General features: G+C 45.0%; 1 protein-coding gene across 1 annotated transcript in view; it reads right to left on the bottom strand.

The window, feature by feature from the left end:
* Window positions 1–532: 532 nt before the first annotated feature.
* cdh5 (cadherin 5) overlaps window positions 533–17,941 on the bottom strand; it is a gene marked incomplete at its 5' end in the record, with an annotated part of 38,298 nt that continues 20,889 nt past the window's right edge. The window contains 8 exons of the mRNA XM_080507863.1: window positions 533–3,364; window positions 5,010–5,142; window positions 10,561–10,675; window positions 10,767–10,897; window positions 13,815–13,917; window positions 14,655–14,764; window positions 16,984–17,117; window positions 17,218–17,360. Coding sequence (XP_080363989.1) covers window positions 2,968–3,364; window positions 5,010–5,142; window positions 10,561–10,675; window positions 10,767–10,897; window positions 13,815–13,917; window positions 14,655–14,764; window positions 16,984–17,117; window positions 17,218–17,360 — 1,266 coding nt within the window. The 3' untranslated portion in view covers window positions 533–2,967. The remainder of the gene's footprint in view (window positions 3,365–5,009; window positions 5,143–10,560; window positions 10,676–10,766; window positions 10,898–13,814; window positions 13,918–14,654; window positions 14,765–16,983; window positions 17,118–17,217; window positions 17,361–17,941) is intronic.

Here is a 17,941-nt window from a genome sequence, read left to right as displayed (position 1 = left end):
AAAACCTGTAGTAGAACCGCGTCGCTGAGTGATTTGTGGCTCCGGTAGCTAAAGGAAACGAGGTTAAAGCGATCGGCGCTTCCTGATCGTCCCGATGGCGGCGGTCAGTGGACCTCGGAGGATTGGAGCTTCCACCTCCGCCAGAATCCGCGATGACGGTTTCTGTCAAATAAAAAGCCGTGACCTCGGCGTGTCACTTCCTGTCTGTGCGCCTGCCTATTGTGCCCCCCCCCCCCCCCCCACCCCCCCCGCTCTGCAGAGCGTGGAGAAATGAGCCACGTACGGACATTTGTCTCCGCTCAGGCTGGACGTGCGGCTTTAAATATGACTTATATTAAAAAAATATAAAAGTCAGTGAAGATTCAGCAAGAGGCTGAAAATGAAAACGACTGGATGTCAAATCAACAATAATGTGTTGTTGAATTTATTAGGATAAAGTAGGCGGTCCTGCATTCAGCTGACTACAGAATATAGGCCCCTCCCCCCCCGCCCTGCCCCGCCCCTCCCCCAACTTGCCACGAACGATCCACAAACAAACAAAAAACAAAAAACGACGGCCAACATTGCAGCTTGAAACTGAAACAGAAGATCAAAGCTTCAGGATGACAAAACGCTGATTCACACGTCAGATCAGAAACTGAATTCACCTCTTTCTGTCATGTTCAGGGCTCTTCGTCACACCACACACACACACACACACACACACACACACACACACACACACACACACACACAAACACACACACACACTTCAAAGCCAGAGGAGACCACAAAGCCAAATGAGACGAGTGTGACGGGAAAAAAAAAACATTAAAAGATGAAAATAAAAGCCAGGTTTTGCTTTGAGACGCGTCGTAGTTGAACTCCCAGCAGAGCAGGAGGGAACAAGTGTTACAACTCCTCTCATGTTCAGCTCGGCAGCAGCGAGAGCTGGAATATATTTGAATTTTAAACAGGCTACAGCAGCTTATTTGTCAGATGTTTTGGGTGTTGAAGATGTTTTTAAAAAAAAAAACGTTCTTGGGTGATTTCGTATCTGGCGTTTCTTCAGGACCGCGGTGAGTTTATGACGTCGCGACGAGCTCATGTGACAAAAGACGACTTTACAGAAACACAAAGCTTCACCGTTCTGCTTTCAGTTTGTTTTCAGACACACAAGATCAAATATCCCCGTGAACAGTGCAGAAGTTATGAACAGGAGGACGATGACGCTAAAAACTGCAGAACCTGTAGTTTCCTGCTGAAAAAGAGACGTAGATTTGAGGGTCATCTGCAAAATGTGAATATCTGAGCCAGTAAAATCCTGAAGACGTCAGAAAGCAGTGGGCCCAGGACGGAACCTTGTGGAACTCCACATGTAATTGTGACTGGACTCTGATTGGACGGTCGTCCCGTGGACGTCGTCTACTACGTGGACAAAAAGCGTCATTTGTCGTCGTTCCACTCGTGATAAAAGTGACGTTTAGCAGAAGCTGCAAGAAGTTTTAAAAAAGTGGTCGTTCCTTCTTCACTCTTAACATAAAACCTAAAAAACAACAACATTTAATTGGCCTTCGATTATATAAGAAAGGAGAATCTTTCATTTTCTTGAATTACACACTGAAACTTTAAAGGATAAAACAAAAATAAAAAGCCTGAAATATTTCAGTTCGTGAGTAATAAATGTCAAATATATGAAAGCTTCAGTGTGTTGAATTAAATAACGTGCGGTAGCGTTGCCGTGCCAACAGGGAACCACGAGAGACCGCCACTGATCTTCACATATAATAACAATAATAAAAAAAAGAAAGTAAATGACGGCGTCAGACTCGAAACGATTAAAACGATTCTCACACCGTCACCGACTCGTTTCCCATCGCGTGGCGCCTGGTTTTACTTGAAATGAGCAAAACGACACGAAAACATCTTTAGAAATATCGAAAAAAAGAAAAGCCTCGTCTGATGGTGGAGAATCAGGAAGCTTAAAGTCCCAGTGAAATGAAGGTTCCACCTCCAAAACACTCTGGTGTCGCTTCTAGGGACATTTTCCTGCTAACTGGCTGAAGGTAAAATGTTAAAACGCGGCAATCTGCGAGAAAATAGCCGATAAACGGCGCTATTTCCTCTGCTGGGCGGAGCTTCTGACAATAACAGAGTGACATCACGAGTTGTGCACACGCCCAAGTTGTGTTTACATTATGGAGGATCAGAGTTTTGACCACGAAGAGGCTGAATTGAACCATATTTCATCATCATGGTCATTTCAAACCCAGTGATTGATGAAGAAGACACAGAAGGTGGTTCTGCCATCGGTGACCCCGTCTGGAACATGTTTGAGGAAGCAGAAGACGCTTCGTCCTCCATTCGTCCTCGTCTCCTCGCCTCAGCAGCCGCCACTTTTCACCTTTGAGGCTTTGAGGCTCCTGACTTTTGGCAGAACGACCGGCTTCCTGGATCCAACACGTCCAAGAGCTTTTCTGAATCACCGAAGATGAGTCCAGGTTTTACTTGATCGTCTACTAGCCGCCTGAGCTAGTGGCTTCCGCTAGCCGCTAGCCGCACGAGCTAGCCGCTCCCGCCACCTACACAACACAACACAACAGGTCGAGATCTGCACAACTCGTGATGTCACATATAGGCTCCGCCCACCAAGAAGGATTCCCCCCGATTTCGTCGGCTGGAGATTCAAAATTCAAACAACTTTGTTATGCGACAACAGTGGTGGGGCAGAGTCAGAGGAACCTTACAAGTAGAACCCCAACTATCGTTTTTTGCAAAGTAGTGTGTTACATTTCACTGGGACTTTAACACTGAACCACAGGCGAGGGGTGGGGGAGGGGCGAAGGGGGGAAGGATGGGTGTTTATAAACGGAGCTGCTGGTCTCGTCCGACCGCGACCGTGTTTCTATGGCTCTTTGTCGCCGCCGGACTCTGACCCACCAGGTCCGACCCGTCAGGTCTGGACCCGCCAGGTGTGGGTCTGACCCGTCAGTACTGGTGGTAGTAGTCGGGGGCGTCCACGCCGTACAGCTCCGCCAGGGTCCTGAAGCGCGGCCCCCAGTCGCTGAGGAAGTCGTAGTCCAGGTTGGAGGCGGTGGAGGACGAGGTCCCCAGGGAGCTCAGGCTCCCCGCCAGCGACTCGGGTCCCTCGTAGCCGTAGATGTGCAGCGTGTCGTACGGGAAGCCGTCCCGGTCGTGGTCCGCCTCGTCCTTCTTCACCTCGATCATGGCCGCCATGTCGCCCTTGCAGGCGGTGGCGGGCGGCGGCTGCTGCTTCTGCACCATGGCGTAGAGCGACGGGTGGGGGTGGGGGTGGGGGTGGGGGTCCGGGTGGCGCAGCAGCGAGCCGTCGTGGCACGCCGAGGACAGGATGGACACGTCGTAGCTGCAGGAGGACAAACTCGGGGTGAATCACCGCGGCGCAAACACAACCCGGACTACGGGTTGAGATTTAGAAGCTCTCGGATCAGAAAGTGGATCAGAAATAAAACTAGATGATCTGCATTTCCCGCGGCAAATGCATGATAGTGTGAATGCTGGTGGCAAACTGTAATGCTTTTTGCTGCTTGCCTGCGGCAGGTAGATTGTAATGCTTTGTCCTGCTGGCCCGTCTCTGGTCTGGAGTGAGAGTTGTGCAACTTGAGAGTCAAGTGTGCAACTTTTTGAAAATTGTGCAACTTGTTAAAAAAGCAACTTTTTGAAAATCGTGGCAATTTTTTAAAATGTGCAACTTTTTGAAAACTGTGCAACTTTTTGAAAACTGTGCAACTTTTTGAAAATTGTGCAGCTTTTTGAAAATTGTGTCACTTTTTGAAACTGTACAACTTTTTTTAGAAAGTGTCACAGTTGAAAAAGTGTCAAACAGTTAAAAAATGTCAAACAGTTAAAAAAGTAGAAAAAAGTGAAAAAAGTGAAAAAAGTGAAAAAAGTTGAAAAAGTTGAACAAGTGTCAAACAGTTGAAAAAGTAGAAAAAATTTGAAAAATTTGAAAAACTTTCAAAAAGTAGAAAAAGTTTCGAAAAGTTGAACAAGTTTCAAAAAGTTGAAACAGTTGAAACAGTTGAAAAAGTGTCAAACAGTTGAAAAAGCTTCAAACAGTTGAAAAAGTAGAAAAAAGTGAAAAAAGTCAAAAAAGTTGAAAAAGTTGAACAAGTGTCAAACAGTTGAAAAAGTAGAAAAAAGTACAACAATTTGAAAAAGTTTCAAAAAGTTGAAAAAGTTTCAAAAAGTTGAAAAAGTTTCAAAAAGTTGAAACAGTTGAAAAGTTGAGGAAGTTATAAACAGTTGAAAAAGTGTCAGTTGTAAAAGTTTCAACAAGTTGAAAAAGTTTCAACAAGTTGCACAAGTTTCAAAAAGTTGAACCAGTTGATAAAGTTGAAATAGTGGAACAGTTTACAAGTTGAATGGTTGAAATCGGTGAAGAAGAAGTTGAAGAAGTTATAGTGAGTTAAAAAAAATTCTCCATCCGTTAACATTGGAAAAAAGTTGCACAAAAGTTGAAATATTTTAAAAAGTTGATGAGATTTCAAAAAGCTACAACACAGCCGGAAAGTCCCAAAAAAGTTGCATGGTTAACCCTAACCCAACTGAGGAACCCGTTTGCATGAACACAGAAAACTCCGACAACGCAACTTTTTGAAAACAATTAGATTCATCCAAATAATTACAAGTTAAAAAATTTAAAAAAAGATCCAACTTGTGTGTCTTTTCAAAATGGCGGGAAAATAACCAACTTGCGGTTTAACGCCCGAATTACATCGTCTTCAGCGTTTCTGTCGTTTACGACGAAACGGACATTGCTTTTTACATTTTTAAAAAACTTTTCTTGGAAGAAAGATGCTTGAAACATTGTCGTCCAAACGGAGCTTCACACGGTCAGAACAGAAGACGTCCAGCTTCACGTGATTAGCATTAGCAACATTAGCTTCCCTTTAGAAAAGAAAAGGTGAATCTCTTCCGTTCCGCCAGCAGATCGGCTCGAGTTTCCTCGACTGAAACGCCGCGGCCGATGTTGTCGGACGGACGCTCACCCATTAGTGTCCATCTCGCCGCCGCCCTCCTCGTCGTACGTCACCAGCTGCTCGTGGATCTCGCCGCTGTTCTTCATGTGCGCCAGCGAGTCCTTCTGGTATCGTTTCCTCATCACGAACAGGATCACGATCACTGCAGCACAACGGACACAGTCTGTCAGTTTGCAATCCTGGACTTTTATATTGTTTCTATGAAACGCTGAGCTTTTTCTTTTCTTTTCTTTTTTTACTTTTCGTCACTCTCCAATTTTGATATCCCTATAATGTGAGTCAAAACTGTATTTCCTGTGTTCTCAGTGCTTGTTTTTACAAAAGAGCAACACGTCATCGTTAAACCTGAACATTGCATCAATAACACATTAACATTCACACATTTAACAAATCCTTTAATATCAACGTCATAGAAAAATAGAATAAACACCAGGAATATTAATAATATGATAAATTATAGCAATAATAACAAAAACTAAATGATAATAATAGTATAATAACAAAACTATACAAATACTAATGGGAATATAAGGTTATTTGTTGGTGCTTCATAAACTGTATATATACTTGTACAGCTATAATGTGTATACATGTGTAGTTATAATATATTGTCTATCCTTGTATAAATGAAATGTATTATTATGTTTTTCACTTTAAATATGAAGCTGAGTTCAGAACGTCTTGTGGTTTTCCTACGTTTTGTATTTTTGATTTGTTAATAGTGTTTCGTGTAATAAGTGTTTAACTTCAGCTTAAGTTTGTAAAATTGTCAATCTTTGAAAGAAAAATTGATTTTGCTTATTTTATTTTGTTGAACACTGACTGAAGAAATAATGATAATAAAAAAAATAATAACACAACAGCAGAGATGTTATGCAACTTTTTGTAATTTCCTTAAGTGAAATGTGATACTGGCAGGAAGCCCCGCCCCTTTTTGGGCAAAACCCATTTTTCTGGTGAGACGGGGGGGGGGGGTTACTAAAAGTAACTTGTAACCTAAACTAGTTACTTAAAAAAACAACTAATCAGCAAGGTAATTAATTTACCTTTTAAAAGGAATAATCAGTAATCAGATTACTTTTTCCCACTTTTAGCGTTTTCGCTTGAAAACGTTGAAAACGAGACGGAGCAAAAGGGAAAATGTGTAAAATGAGGCGTGATTCATTGTGACGCTGGCGTTCGGCCACGCGAAACACTGGAAACGACAGAAACGTGAGAGTTTGTAAGTCTGACGAGCCGGATCGTAACGACACGCAGAAGAAAAAAAAACCACGGGAGAGAATTTAGACCAGAAAATCCGAACGGAATCAGAAACGAGGGCAATAAACAAGTGTGAGAAGTGGAGCGCTAACGAGGGAGTGGAGCTGGAAAAGAGCGGCGAAGGAGGGGAAATGTAAAAAAAAAAAAAGGAGGATTGTTTGAGGAATCCGAGACGTCCGGCCCCCGAGCAGTAAAACCTTAAAAGAAAGAGGGAAAGAGAGAAAGAGAGCAAGAAAGAAAGAAAGAAAGAAAGAAAGAGAGCTCCTCCAGAGACACAGAGAAGAAAACAGGAGGAAGGAGGAAAACAACAAACAGCAGGAGGGAAGTGAGGACAAGTCCAGGGTGAGAGACGGGAAGATGAAGGTCGGCCACCGAATGAAGGAGGAAACAGAAGACAGGAAGTCAGAGAAGAATGTGACAATAGAAGTCTTGAAGCATAAAATATCCAAGACTGAGACGTGTTTGTGTTCAAAGCAGGAAGGTCAGAGGTCAGAGGTCAGAGGTCAGAGGAAGGGTCACGTCCTTCTTCTCCTGCTGTTTCTCTCTTTCTTTACCAAAACAACAGTCGACGTTTCAGGATCTTCGACTTCAGGAGCTTGAGGGAAAGTCCACCTGCTTTGTTCCAGGTGTGAAACCTGGTCCGGGTCAAACCAGTGAACTCCGATCCGGATCAAACCAGTGAACTCCGATCCGGATCAAACCAGTGAACTCCGATCCGGATCAAACCAGTGAACTCCGATCCGGATCAAACCAGTGAACTCCGATCCGGGTCAAACCAGTGAATCCCGATCCGGATCAAACCAGTGAACTCTGATCCAGATCAAACCAGTGAAACCAGATCCGGATCGCAGAGGAGTGTGAACGCGTCGGAGCGAGAGGACGTGGACGAAGAGCGCAGTGCATTCTGGGTAGGAACCAAGCAAAAGAAGTAGAGCTACACTCGGTAGAGCACCGACCTTGGCCAACGCCATGTTTGTCTGCATAACTGATTTAGTATCGCTAGCATGTTAGCAGCTAACTCGTTTTGATGCTAGCTAGGTAGCAACATCACTGTGTGAAACACGGAGCAAGGAGTGTCTCCATGGCGACAGACGCTGATCCCCTTTGATCTCCTTCATCCACTTTGTATGGGAACTTTTCTTCGCAGTGTTTTGGGGATTTATTTAGAAACAGTGAGCCGTTAGCGTCCCAAAATCTAATAGATTGGTCCTTGAATGATGACTAGTCTTCTCTGATGATTTCATGCAATTCGGGGGAGTCGTTTTTGTGAAAAGTTGGTAAAAATACACACTTACATGAAAACATAAACACTTACATAAAATACAAACCGATAAATAAACACGCAGATGAAAACAGAAACTTCTTGTGGCAGTAAAGAGGAAGAAGAGAGGAAGACTCGTTGAGATCTTGTATGAAGACGATACAATGCGGTTGTTCGTGGCTAACATTAGCCACGCGCTAATTAGCGGCCGTGGCGGCTAACCACAGGCAAACGGTTTGACCTCAAGAAGCTGACGACAAGAAACGCCAGAGAAATAAATGCCACTTCCTGTTTGAAGGCGTCGTGTCGCAGCGCCCTGCCGCCGGAGCTGCACTCGTCCTCCAGAACTGCTTATCGCTCAGCGCGGAAACGACTGACGACACAAAACGACTCCAATTAAAGTCCAGAAAGTGCGACTGGATAAGAAAGTGGGGCTGAGAGAAAGTTTTCCCTCGCCGCGGCCGGAGACATGGGAAAGGAGGACAAGGAGGGAGGGAAGACAAAAGAAGCGAGGATCGGGGGGGGGGTGGGGGGACGGAGGACAAGACTTGACATTAGATCAGGCCCCGATGCGAAGCGCTTCCTCCTCCTCGTCCCCCCCGGCGGGACGGCGGCATTAGCCGCGGCGCTTAGCGGCGGGCGAGCGGGACTCATTTAAGTTTGCATGGGAAACCAAACAGATTAATCTTTTACAACACATGCTCCGCAGTTTAATAAGCTCTGGAGATATCAGACTTAGAGAGGAGGGAGGAGGAGGAGGAGGAGGAGGAGGAGGAGGAGGAAGACGTCTGTCTTTTGTGAAACGACGACAGAGAAAAAGAGGGAATAAAAAGTCTTTTCCGCACGTCGAACCCGAACTGGTGTGAGAAAATGTGTGTGAATGGAGAGAGAGCAGCTAAATTGCTTTGGGCCCTGACAGATAATGACGAGTGCATTAAATAGTTAATCTGGCGGTGGGGGCGTTTGATAAAGAGAGAAGGAAGATAGAGGAGGGAGAGAGAGGGAGAGAGAGCGACCCAGAGGGAGAGAAAAGGAGGGAAAAGGCCCGATAGCGGAGGAGTGTATTAATAGTTAATAGGTTGAGTGTTTGGCAGTGTTTGATAAGCAGACGGCACCTAAAGAGCCGATAAACTCTCCTCATTACCACTCCTTTTCTTTTCTTCTGACGCCTTTTTCCCACAATCCCCCTCTTCCGCGTTAACCTCTTTCTGTCGCTCTCTCTCTCTCTCGCCCTCGCTCGCCCCGTCTCCTTCCACATCACTTCTCCGTCTCCCTCCGTCACCGCTCTGCACATCTCCACCTCCCAGTGTCACTCTGCCGCCCTGAACCCCTTCTTCATCATCATCATCATCATCATCATCATCATCATCATCATCATCATCCCAGATCCCTCCTGTTCGGACAAAGATCTCCAATGAGCCTTTCATGTCACATGACGGGTGTCTTTGTTCTTACAAGAAGGAGAAGAAGGAGTCGAAGGAGAAGATAAGAAGGAGTAGAAGGAGAAGAAGAAGCAGATAAGAAGGAGTAGAAGGAGAAGAAGAAGCAGAGGCGAAGGTATCAAAGAGAATATTGAGTTCACAACCAGAGGCATTATTTCCACATCCGCCGCTGCATTATTCATAAAACCAACAACACCAGGAGGGAAGAAGTTCCTGCAAAACACAAATCTTATTTATCGCAGAGCGACGGCAGCAAACTATTTGTAATTATATATATATATCATCGTATCATCTGGGTGTTATAGTTGCAGTATAGAGACGACGGGTTTTTTTTCCCCTTTTTCCACTTGCAGACGTGACAAAAAAGAAAAGACGCAGTAAAAACCAGAAATCGTAAAAAGAAAAACTCTCCAATTTAGCCTCAAAGTCCCGTAGCGCTGTCATACAGGTGAAACAAGAGCTGCCATCTGGGTTTTATTATTTATTATTAAATATATTCCACCTTCACTACCCAGAATGCACCACTGGCAGGACCTCAGGTGAGAAGCAGGAGGACGAGAGGAGCCACATGCTGAACTTCACTTCCTTCTGACTTCTCACATCCATTTTTTATTTTTTTATTCTCCAGACTTCAGTGGGATCCCTCGAGGCGACTTATCACACTCCGTATCGACGGCAGAAGAAACGTTCTTAAAGAAGAGCAAGGAGTAAAAAAAAAAAAAACCCGAGATCGTCTTCACGCTGGTGAAAGTGATCGCTGGAGGATTTCAGACACGGAAACAACCGAATAAAGTTCAAAACTCAAAGACTTCTGTTTTTGTTTTTTTTTTAAATCTCAGTGAGTCGGTCATGTAAAAAGCAGCCACAAGAGGCTCTGATCCTCCAAAGCACCGAGCAAACAGGAGGAAACTGTCGGGGGCAGTTTGGGAAAAACTCCCACAATGCAACAGCCATTTTTGTACCTGAAAGGTTTTAGTTAAAATTAAAATTTTAATCCCGTGCACTCTTTGAAGTTGAAAGGTTATTATGGCTCCATTTTACCGATCCGGTCCAGTCAGGATGAACCTGAACTGAAATCATCATTCTATTTACGTTTTCATCTGTTTTCTTATTCATTTATTGGTGTATATGTATGTATTTTACCAACTTTTCACAAAAAACTAATAACTTGAATTACATGAAATCTTCAGAGATGATTTCTCATCATTCAAGGACCAATCCGCTAAAGACTAAATCCCCCAAAAACTGCGAAAAAAAGCGGATGAAAGGCCCCTCACGGAGATCAAAGGAGATCATCGTCTGTTGCCACGGAGACGCTCCCCGCTCAGTGTTTCACACACTGATGGAGCTACCTGACCTAGCCAGTTAGCATCGGTATGACATCGTGGCTAACATGCTAGTTATGCTAACTCAGACCCGCAAACGTCGGCGGAAGGCCTAGCGCTCTACCGAGTGTAGCTCTATTTTCTTTTCATCTTTGTTTCCAGCAACCCCCATCAGCTCGTCTACGCCATCGGTGAACGTAGACGACTGAGACTGGTGAGGAAACTGGACACGACGGAGGCGAGAGGAGGACGGCGGGACGGGAGGGACGAACCCAGGATGGTGAGGATGCAGAGCAGGATGGCGATCAGGGCGTGGACGCTGACCCCCATCCTGCGGGCGCCGGCTTTACACTGCGTGGCGATCCGCCTGGCGTCGCAGCGGCACGACTGCAGACGGAACAAGCAGAACGTTAGCAGAACGAGTCGGGGTTTGGCGTACGGTACACACACACACACACACACACACACACACACACACCTTGATGACGAGCTTGGTGACGCTGGATTGGACGGACTGTCCCCCGTCGCTGACGCGTACGTCCACGCTGTGGTCTTTGGGGTCGTCCAGGCTGAAGGGACCCTGTTTCACCAGGAGGTCCGCTGAGCCGTCTGGGGGAAGGAAACGTAGAAACGCACCGTCGGTAAAACGACTCCAGAGTCTGGGCTCAGTTGAAAACAAGGAGTGACAAAGGAAAACTTATTTGAAATGTTTTTAATGAAATGTGTGCCTGTTGTCAAGCTGCTGTCTCTTTCTGTCTGACTGTCAGTAGCATTAGCATTAGCATTAGCCTGTATCCATGGAAACGCTTCAACTTTTAAACTGTAAATCTGTATATTTGGTTGTTCAAAGTGTGACGGAGGCTGACGTGAAGGTGGAGGAACACAGTGACGGGCAGGCAGACGTTTCCTGGCCAGGTGATGATGATGATGATGATGATGACGAGGAGGAGGAGGAGGAGGAGGAGGAGGAGGAGGAGGAGGAGGAATGTCAGGCGACACAAAGGCAGGAAACACGTCAACCTGCTTCACCACTAAAACCTGCAGGTTTAACGTTTTATTTTCCTCAGTGGATTTGAACACAACGAACCGTCTGCAGTTTTAATCCTTTATCGGAACGACCAAATTTATAAAAACTGTTTTTTCCAGATAACAGCAGAACCCATGTGATTGTTTTTTTGGGTGGGGGCTGGGGGGGGGGGGGCTGACCTTCAGAGTAAAAGTAAAGTTCCAAACACAGTGAAGGTGTGTGTAGAAGGCGGGACGACGCGGGTGGAGATGAAGCCTCCACCCAATGAATAAAAGATGAAAACGGCTCTTGTCGGCCCTTCATCTCCTCCTCCTCCTCCTCCTCCTCCTCGTCTTTGTTTGGTTCTGTCTCCGTCCCGTCTCCTCGGATTCCCAATGTCCCTTTCTCTACATCTGTTTGTCTCTCTCTCCCTCTGTCGCTCTCTCTCCCTCTCTCTCTCTCTCTCCCTCTCTCTCTCTGTCTCTCTCCCTCTCTCTGTCGCTCTCTCTCCCTCTCTCTCCCTCTCTCTCTCCCCCTCTCTCTCTCTCTCTCTCCCTCTCTCTCACCCTCTCTTTCACCCTCTCTCTCTCTCTCTCTCTCTCTCTCTCCCTCTGTCTCTCTCTGTTGTTCTTCTCCTGTATCTCATTTGTCTTGTGCTCTCTTGTTACACCTCTTTCCTCTTCTTCCTCCTCCCCCTCTTCCTCCTCCTCCTCCTCCTCCTCCTCTGTCTGTCTGGTATTAATGTGGTCGAGCTTCATGTAGCGGCCTGGTCTGAACACAGTCCTGTCACTTCACTGTGAGGCTACACCGCCTGCTGGAGCGTGTGTGTGTGTGTGTGTGTGTGTGTGTGTGTGTGTGTGTGCGTGTGTGTGTGTGTGTGTGTGTGTGTGTGTGCGTGTGTGTGTGTGCGTGTGTGTGTGTGTGTGTCAGCTGTCTTCAGCACTATGCAGACGACACACAGCTCTATGTCAGTCCGCCTACTGAGCGTGTGCAGAACGAGACAAAGAGAAAGTTTTCCCCTGTTTCCATGGAGACAGAACTTTTTTTTTTTAATTCATTGAGTTCGTCTTATTTATAATGACATTTTAAAAGTGAACATAATTTATAGACTTGGTGGGTCGTTCAGACTCGATCTGTTGTCTGCAGCCTGCAGCTCTGGAGCGTTTCACAAAATTATACCGAAACTACAACCAGAGGAAAAGCTGTGCGCCTGCCTCTTCTTTGATCTCAGCGTCTCCATGGCAACAGACGCTGATCTCCTCCATGAGGTGCCTCTCCCATCCGCTTTCTATGGGACATTTTTTGCTGATATTTTATATTATTATTATTATTAATTATTATTATTATAAATATGACCTTTTCTGTTTATGTCTCAAAAAGGTAAATCCAGGTAAATCACGAACCTGCTAAAGAGGAATGGAAGCGGGGGAATGGGGTGAAGGTAAAACTTGTCGTTCTCTCTCCGTTTCTTCATCCTTTACTTTCTTCCAACCTCTCGCTTCGACATTTGATGTTTCTGACGTCATCCTTTATTCATGCCTTCATCTCTTCCCTCTGCTTATTTCTTTTTTTTCCCGTCCTTGTCCTTGTTTCTTCTCCTCCCCCTGCTCCCTCCCTCCCTCCCATGTTTTCTTTCATTCCTCGCCTTCCTTCTGATCTTTCCTTTTCCTTCTATTGTTTCTCATCTCTTCTCGTTTTGTTCTGTTTGCCTCGTTTAACGAGATCTCACTCTCATATCTCCATTCCTCATCGTGTTCCTCGTGTTGTCTTTCATCTTTCCTTCCACACCTCCTTCATCTTCCTCCCCTCCAGATTTCACCGGGGCAATGGCCGGGGCAGGTTTGTGTCTTTTATCACCGTTCTGTTTATCTCCGTCTCAGTTTGGTTCTTGTAAAATGAAATAATAACGCCTCACCTAAATCTTTCATCGGACGACGTCGCGCTTTCATCTCCGCAGACTTTTAATATTTGACTGCGACACTCGCGAGCGCTTTTCCCGAGGCTTTCATGTGTTGTGGTGCCGTGCGATGATCAAAAGTGATGAAAAAAACGTTTCACTCGTGCCGTTTTGTGGTCCTGAGCCCGAAACCGGCCGAATAAAGCTTTGAAAGTCTGACGCAACCGAGACTCAACCTGCGGCCGAATATCGAGGTGCGAGATCAAAGGGGGTTAGCGTGAAGGGCGTCACGCCGCTATCCCCGTCTCATCTGCTTACTGCACATCACCTTTTCTCATTTCTAGCTTCTTTATTCCTCACAAACGGCAGCAGGTGTTCCGTCCAGAACCGTTTCTGTGAATCCCAATGATCCGCCAGGAAGGTTTCCTGCTGGAAATGAAGGAAATGGAACCGTTTCCAGCTCCTCCTGGATTCTCCTCCGTTAGAATATCAGATCCTAGGAGCTGCATTCAGAATCTGCTGTGTCTGTGTGAGCTGGATGGCTAAACCGACAGGCTCTCCGCCGGAAGCAGAGAACTGAAGTCATGTTCGTGCAGAGGGGAGGGTGGAGGAGAAGGACTTACTGCCGTGGTCCCTGACGGAGAAGTTGGCGCTCCGGCCGGCGAGGCTGAAGGAGAAGGACGCCGGGCGGTCGTCTTTGTCGGCGGCTCTCAGAGTTCCAATCACCTGAGGAGAGACGAGGAGACGAGGAGGCGGAGAGGTGAGCGAGGTGTCGCCGCGGGATGCGGGGCGAGAGAAGAAAACATGTCCGTCTGTGGACCCGTTGCCACGGCAACGCCGTTTCACGTAACTGTTTTTTTTTTTTTTTTTTTAACTCCGGATCGTCCACGTGGCATTTTAGGAGCCTGAAAACGGGTTCCAGGGAAAACGCTGATGTCATGGCCCCGCCTCTAAACATATAGCCCCACCTCTTGACCTATAACCCCGCCTCTAGACCTATAGCCCCACCTCTTGACCTATAGCCCCGCCTCTAGACCGATAACCCGGCCTCGAGACCTATAGCCCCGCCTCTTGACCGATAACCCGGCCTCGAGACCTATAGCCCCGCCTCTTGACCGATAACCCGGCCTCTAGACCTATAGCCCCGCCTCTAGACCTATAGCCCCGCCTCCCTCTCCATGACATCACTCAGTGTTTCAGTGGCACAGCACCACCTATAGGCCTCATATATACTGCATCATATATCATACACACGTTAAACAAACGAACTAAATTCTCAGTCATTTCCACAAACGCAAAAAATAAGTTGGTTGAGTTAATGTCATTTAATCGCGTCACACTTTTCCATCTTATTCATATTAAGTTGACCGAATCTCATTTATTCACATTATCTGAACAACACGTATGAGAATGAAGCGTTCAACGACGCCGTCGGCGTCGGAGGAGCGTGACGACGACCTCACCGTGTGCGGCGCGTCGTCCTCGCAGACGAAGATCTCGTCCGCCAGCAGTTCGGGCTCGTTGTCGTTGACGTCCTGGACGATGATGTTGACCTTGACGAAGGATTCCAAACCTGCGGACGGAAGATTGTTTGGATGTCGGATCCCGGGAGCTGCATTCAGAATCTGCTGTGTCTGTGCGAGCTGGACTGGCTCCGCCCACATATGGGAAGAGGACTTGAAAAGGTTTTTTTTTTTAATTATGAAAGCTTTTAGCTGAATATCTCTCTCATTTTTACTGTATTTTATGTAATTATGTAATTTAGTTTGTTCCGTTTTATCTGTGGGAAAACGCTTTAGAAATAAACTTTACTTTACTATTTACTCATGAAAGCTGCTTTTTCTTTTTGGAGAAGTTTCGAGGTAAAACTCCCACTGAAGCTGCTAATCGCGGCTCCTGTTGAGGCTAGGCTAATGCTAGCAGGGAGGCTAGGTTAATGCGAACAGGGAGGCTAGGCTAATGCTAGCAGGGAGGCTAGGTTAATGCTAACAGGGAGGCTAGGCTAATGCTAGCAGGGAGCGACAGAAGCTCTTCAACGAGAATAAATACTTCAGTGATTGTAACTTTAAATTATTCACAATTTATTAACCCCAACACTGTTTTGATCATGAAATCCCTGCACACACACACACACACACACACACACACACACACACACACACACACACACACACACACACACACACACACACACACACACACACACACACACACACACACACACACAGATTAAGGTCAAGGCTTCTATTTGTGAGCCTCTATTTTCCGCCGAGGTAAAAAAGCCGTCTTGTACATTTGCTTTACATCTGACGTCCCTTTCGAACGTTGATCTGAGGATGAAAGCCGCTCGCTGCGGCGGCGAGGCTATGTTTAGTGCGGCGGCGGCGGCGGCGGTGATGTACGTTGATCTCGTCGGGCTCACAGGAGCGTCGTGTCCCTTAAACATGGTGACAAGACACCAAAATAGATCTCCTGGATTCCATTCAGTCTAAAAATACGGAGTTCGGTTCGGAACAAAGAGACGCCGTAATGTGATTTTTGCTTTTTTTTGTTTGTTTTAATGCTGCTGAATTTCCCCGTGCGGCTCCGCCAGGTGTTTGGGCGTTCATGTGTTCACGCCGTCTCCTCGGGAATCACTGTCACACGGCTTCCATTTCTATTCTTACTGTCGGTGTTGTTGTTATTGTTCTATTGGAACGCTTCCTGAAACTAGAGCTGCGCTCGGTAGAGCGCAGACCTTCGCCAACGCCACATTTGTTTGCATCCTGTCGGTCCTCACCTCTGGAATGCCCCCCCCCCCCCCCACCCCCACCCCCCCCTGTTAGACAAGCCCCCTCACTGTCCATTTTTAAAACTCGTCTTAAAATCCATTTTTATTCTTTGGCTTTTACCTCAGCGTGAGACTGCTCTGGTTATAGTGCCTTCGTTTTTTTTGTTTTGTTTATTGTTTTAACTTTTTATGTTTTGTTTATTGTTTTACCATCTGATTGTTTTTATTACTTAACTTTTTTTTAAATTATTATTGTTTTTATTGTTTTAACTTTTTATGTTTTGTTTATTGTTTTACCATCTGATTGTTTTTATTATTATTGTTTTAATTGTTTTAACTTTTTATGTTTTGTTTATTGTTTTAACTTTTTATGTTTTGTTTATTGTTTTACCATCTGCTTGTTTTTATTACTTAACTTTTTTTTATTATTATTGTTATTATTGTTTTAACTTTTTATGTTTTGTTTATTGTTTTAACTTTTTATGTTTTGTTTATTGTTTTACCATCTGCTTGTTTTTATTACTTAACTTTTTTTAAAATTATTATTGTTTTTATTGTTTTAACTTTTTATGTTTTGTTTATTGTTTTACCATGTGATTGTTTTTAATACTTAACTTTTTTAAATTTATTATTATTGTTTTTATTGTTTTAACTTTTTATGGTTTGTTTATTGTTTTACCACCTGATTGTTTTTATTACTTAACTTTTTTAAATTTATTATTATTGTTATTATTGTTTTAACTTTTTATGTTTTGTTTATTGTTTTACCATCTGATTGTTTTTATTACTTAACTTTTTTTTATTTTTTATTATTGTTTTTATTGTTTTAATGTTTTTATGTTGCCTCTTGTATTTTTATTTCAATGTACAGCAGTTTGTCTCCGCTACGGCTGCTTAAAGCGCTTTATAAATAAAGTTGAGTTGAGTTGAAAAACCATCGGTTTTCTTTGGGGTGGGGGTCGGTGGAGTGTGAGTGAGTGTGTGTGTGTGTGTGTGTGTGTGTGTGTGTGTGTGCGTCGTACCGCTGGGCTCCTCCTGGGCTTTGACCTGGAACATGTGCGTGGCCTCCAGCTCGCGGTCCAGCCTCCGCAGGGTGGAGAGCTGCCCCGTCAGCGGGTTGATCCCGATGGGACAGTCCTTCTCCAGGATGGAGAACCTGGAGGCGGAGAGCAGAGCCTCATCCTCCACCCAACACACACCCTGTGTGTGTGTGTGTGTGTGTGAGTGAGTGTGTGTGTGTGTGTGTGTGTGTGTACCGGATGCTCTTGTTGGCCTTGTCGGGGTCCCTGGCCGCCACCGTCCCGATGTTGGTGACGGAGGCCTCCTCCACCACGGTGAAGGTGTAGAGGGGCTGGGTGAAGACGGGCGGCTCGTCCACGTCCAAAACTCTGACGTTCACCTGGACGCGTCAAACCGTCAACCTCACACTGACACTGATCAATACTCACACGTACAGATGAGACACGTTTTAAATCCCACATTAACTCATCTTCATTACAGGAATTTCAATATAACGCCAGTGAGTTGTTCTATTTTTTTTATTTATTTTTTACTTATTCTATTTTTTGTGCTCTTTTTTTGCTCTTGTTTAAATATGTTTACATATTTTAATTCTTTAATTTTATAATTTCTGCACCTTTTTACCTTGAGCTGTTGTAAGTTTGTGTTTCCCCCTGGGGAGGAATAAATAAAGCTCTATTCTATTCTATTCTATTCTATTCTATTCTATTCTATTCTATTCTATTCTAAATTGTGATCAATTTAAGGTTGTTCACTTCAAATAGAAATATTTTATATTATAGAGCATCTTCCTCCTCTAATCCAGATTATAGAGCATCTTCCTCCTCTAATCCAGATTATAGAGCATCGTCCTCCTCTAATCTAGATTATAGAGCATCGTCCTCCTCTAATTCAGATTATAGAACATCTTCCTCCTCTAAGCCAGATTATAGAGCATCTTCCTCCTCTAATCCAGATTAT

Source organism: Blennius ocellaris (assembly GCF_963422515.1).
Source record: "Blennius ocellaris genome assembly, chromosome: 13".
NCBI lineage: Eukaryota > Metazoa > Chordata > Actinopteri > Blenniiformes > Blenniidae > Blennius > Blennius ocellaris.
The sequence above is the reverse complement of the archived record's forward strand: the minus strand, read 5'-3'. Positions and strand labels throughout refer to the sequence as shown.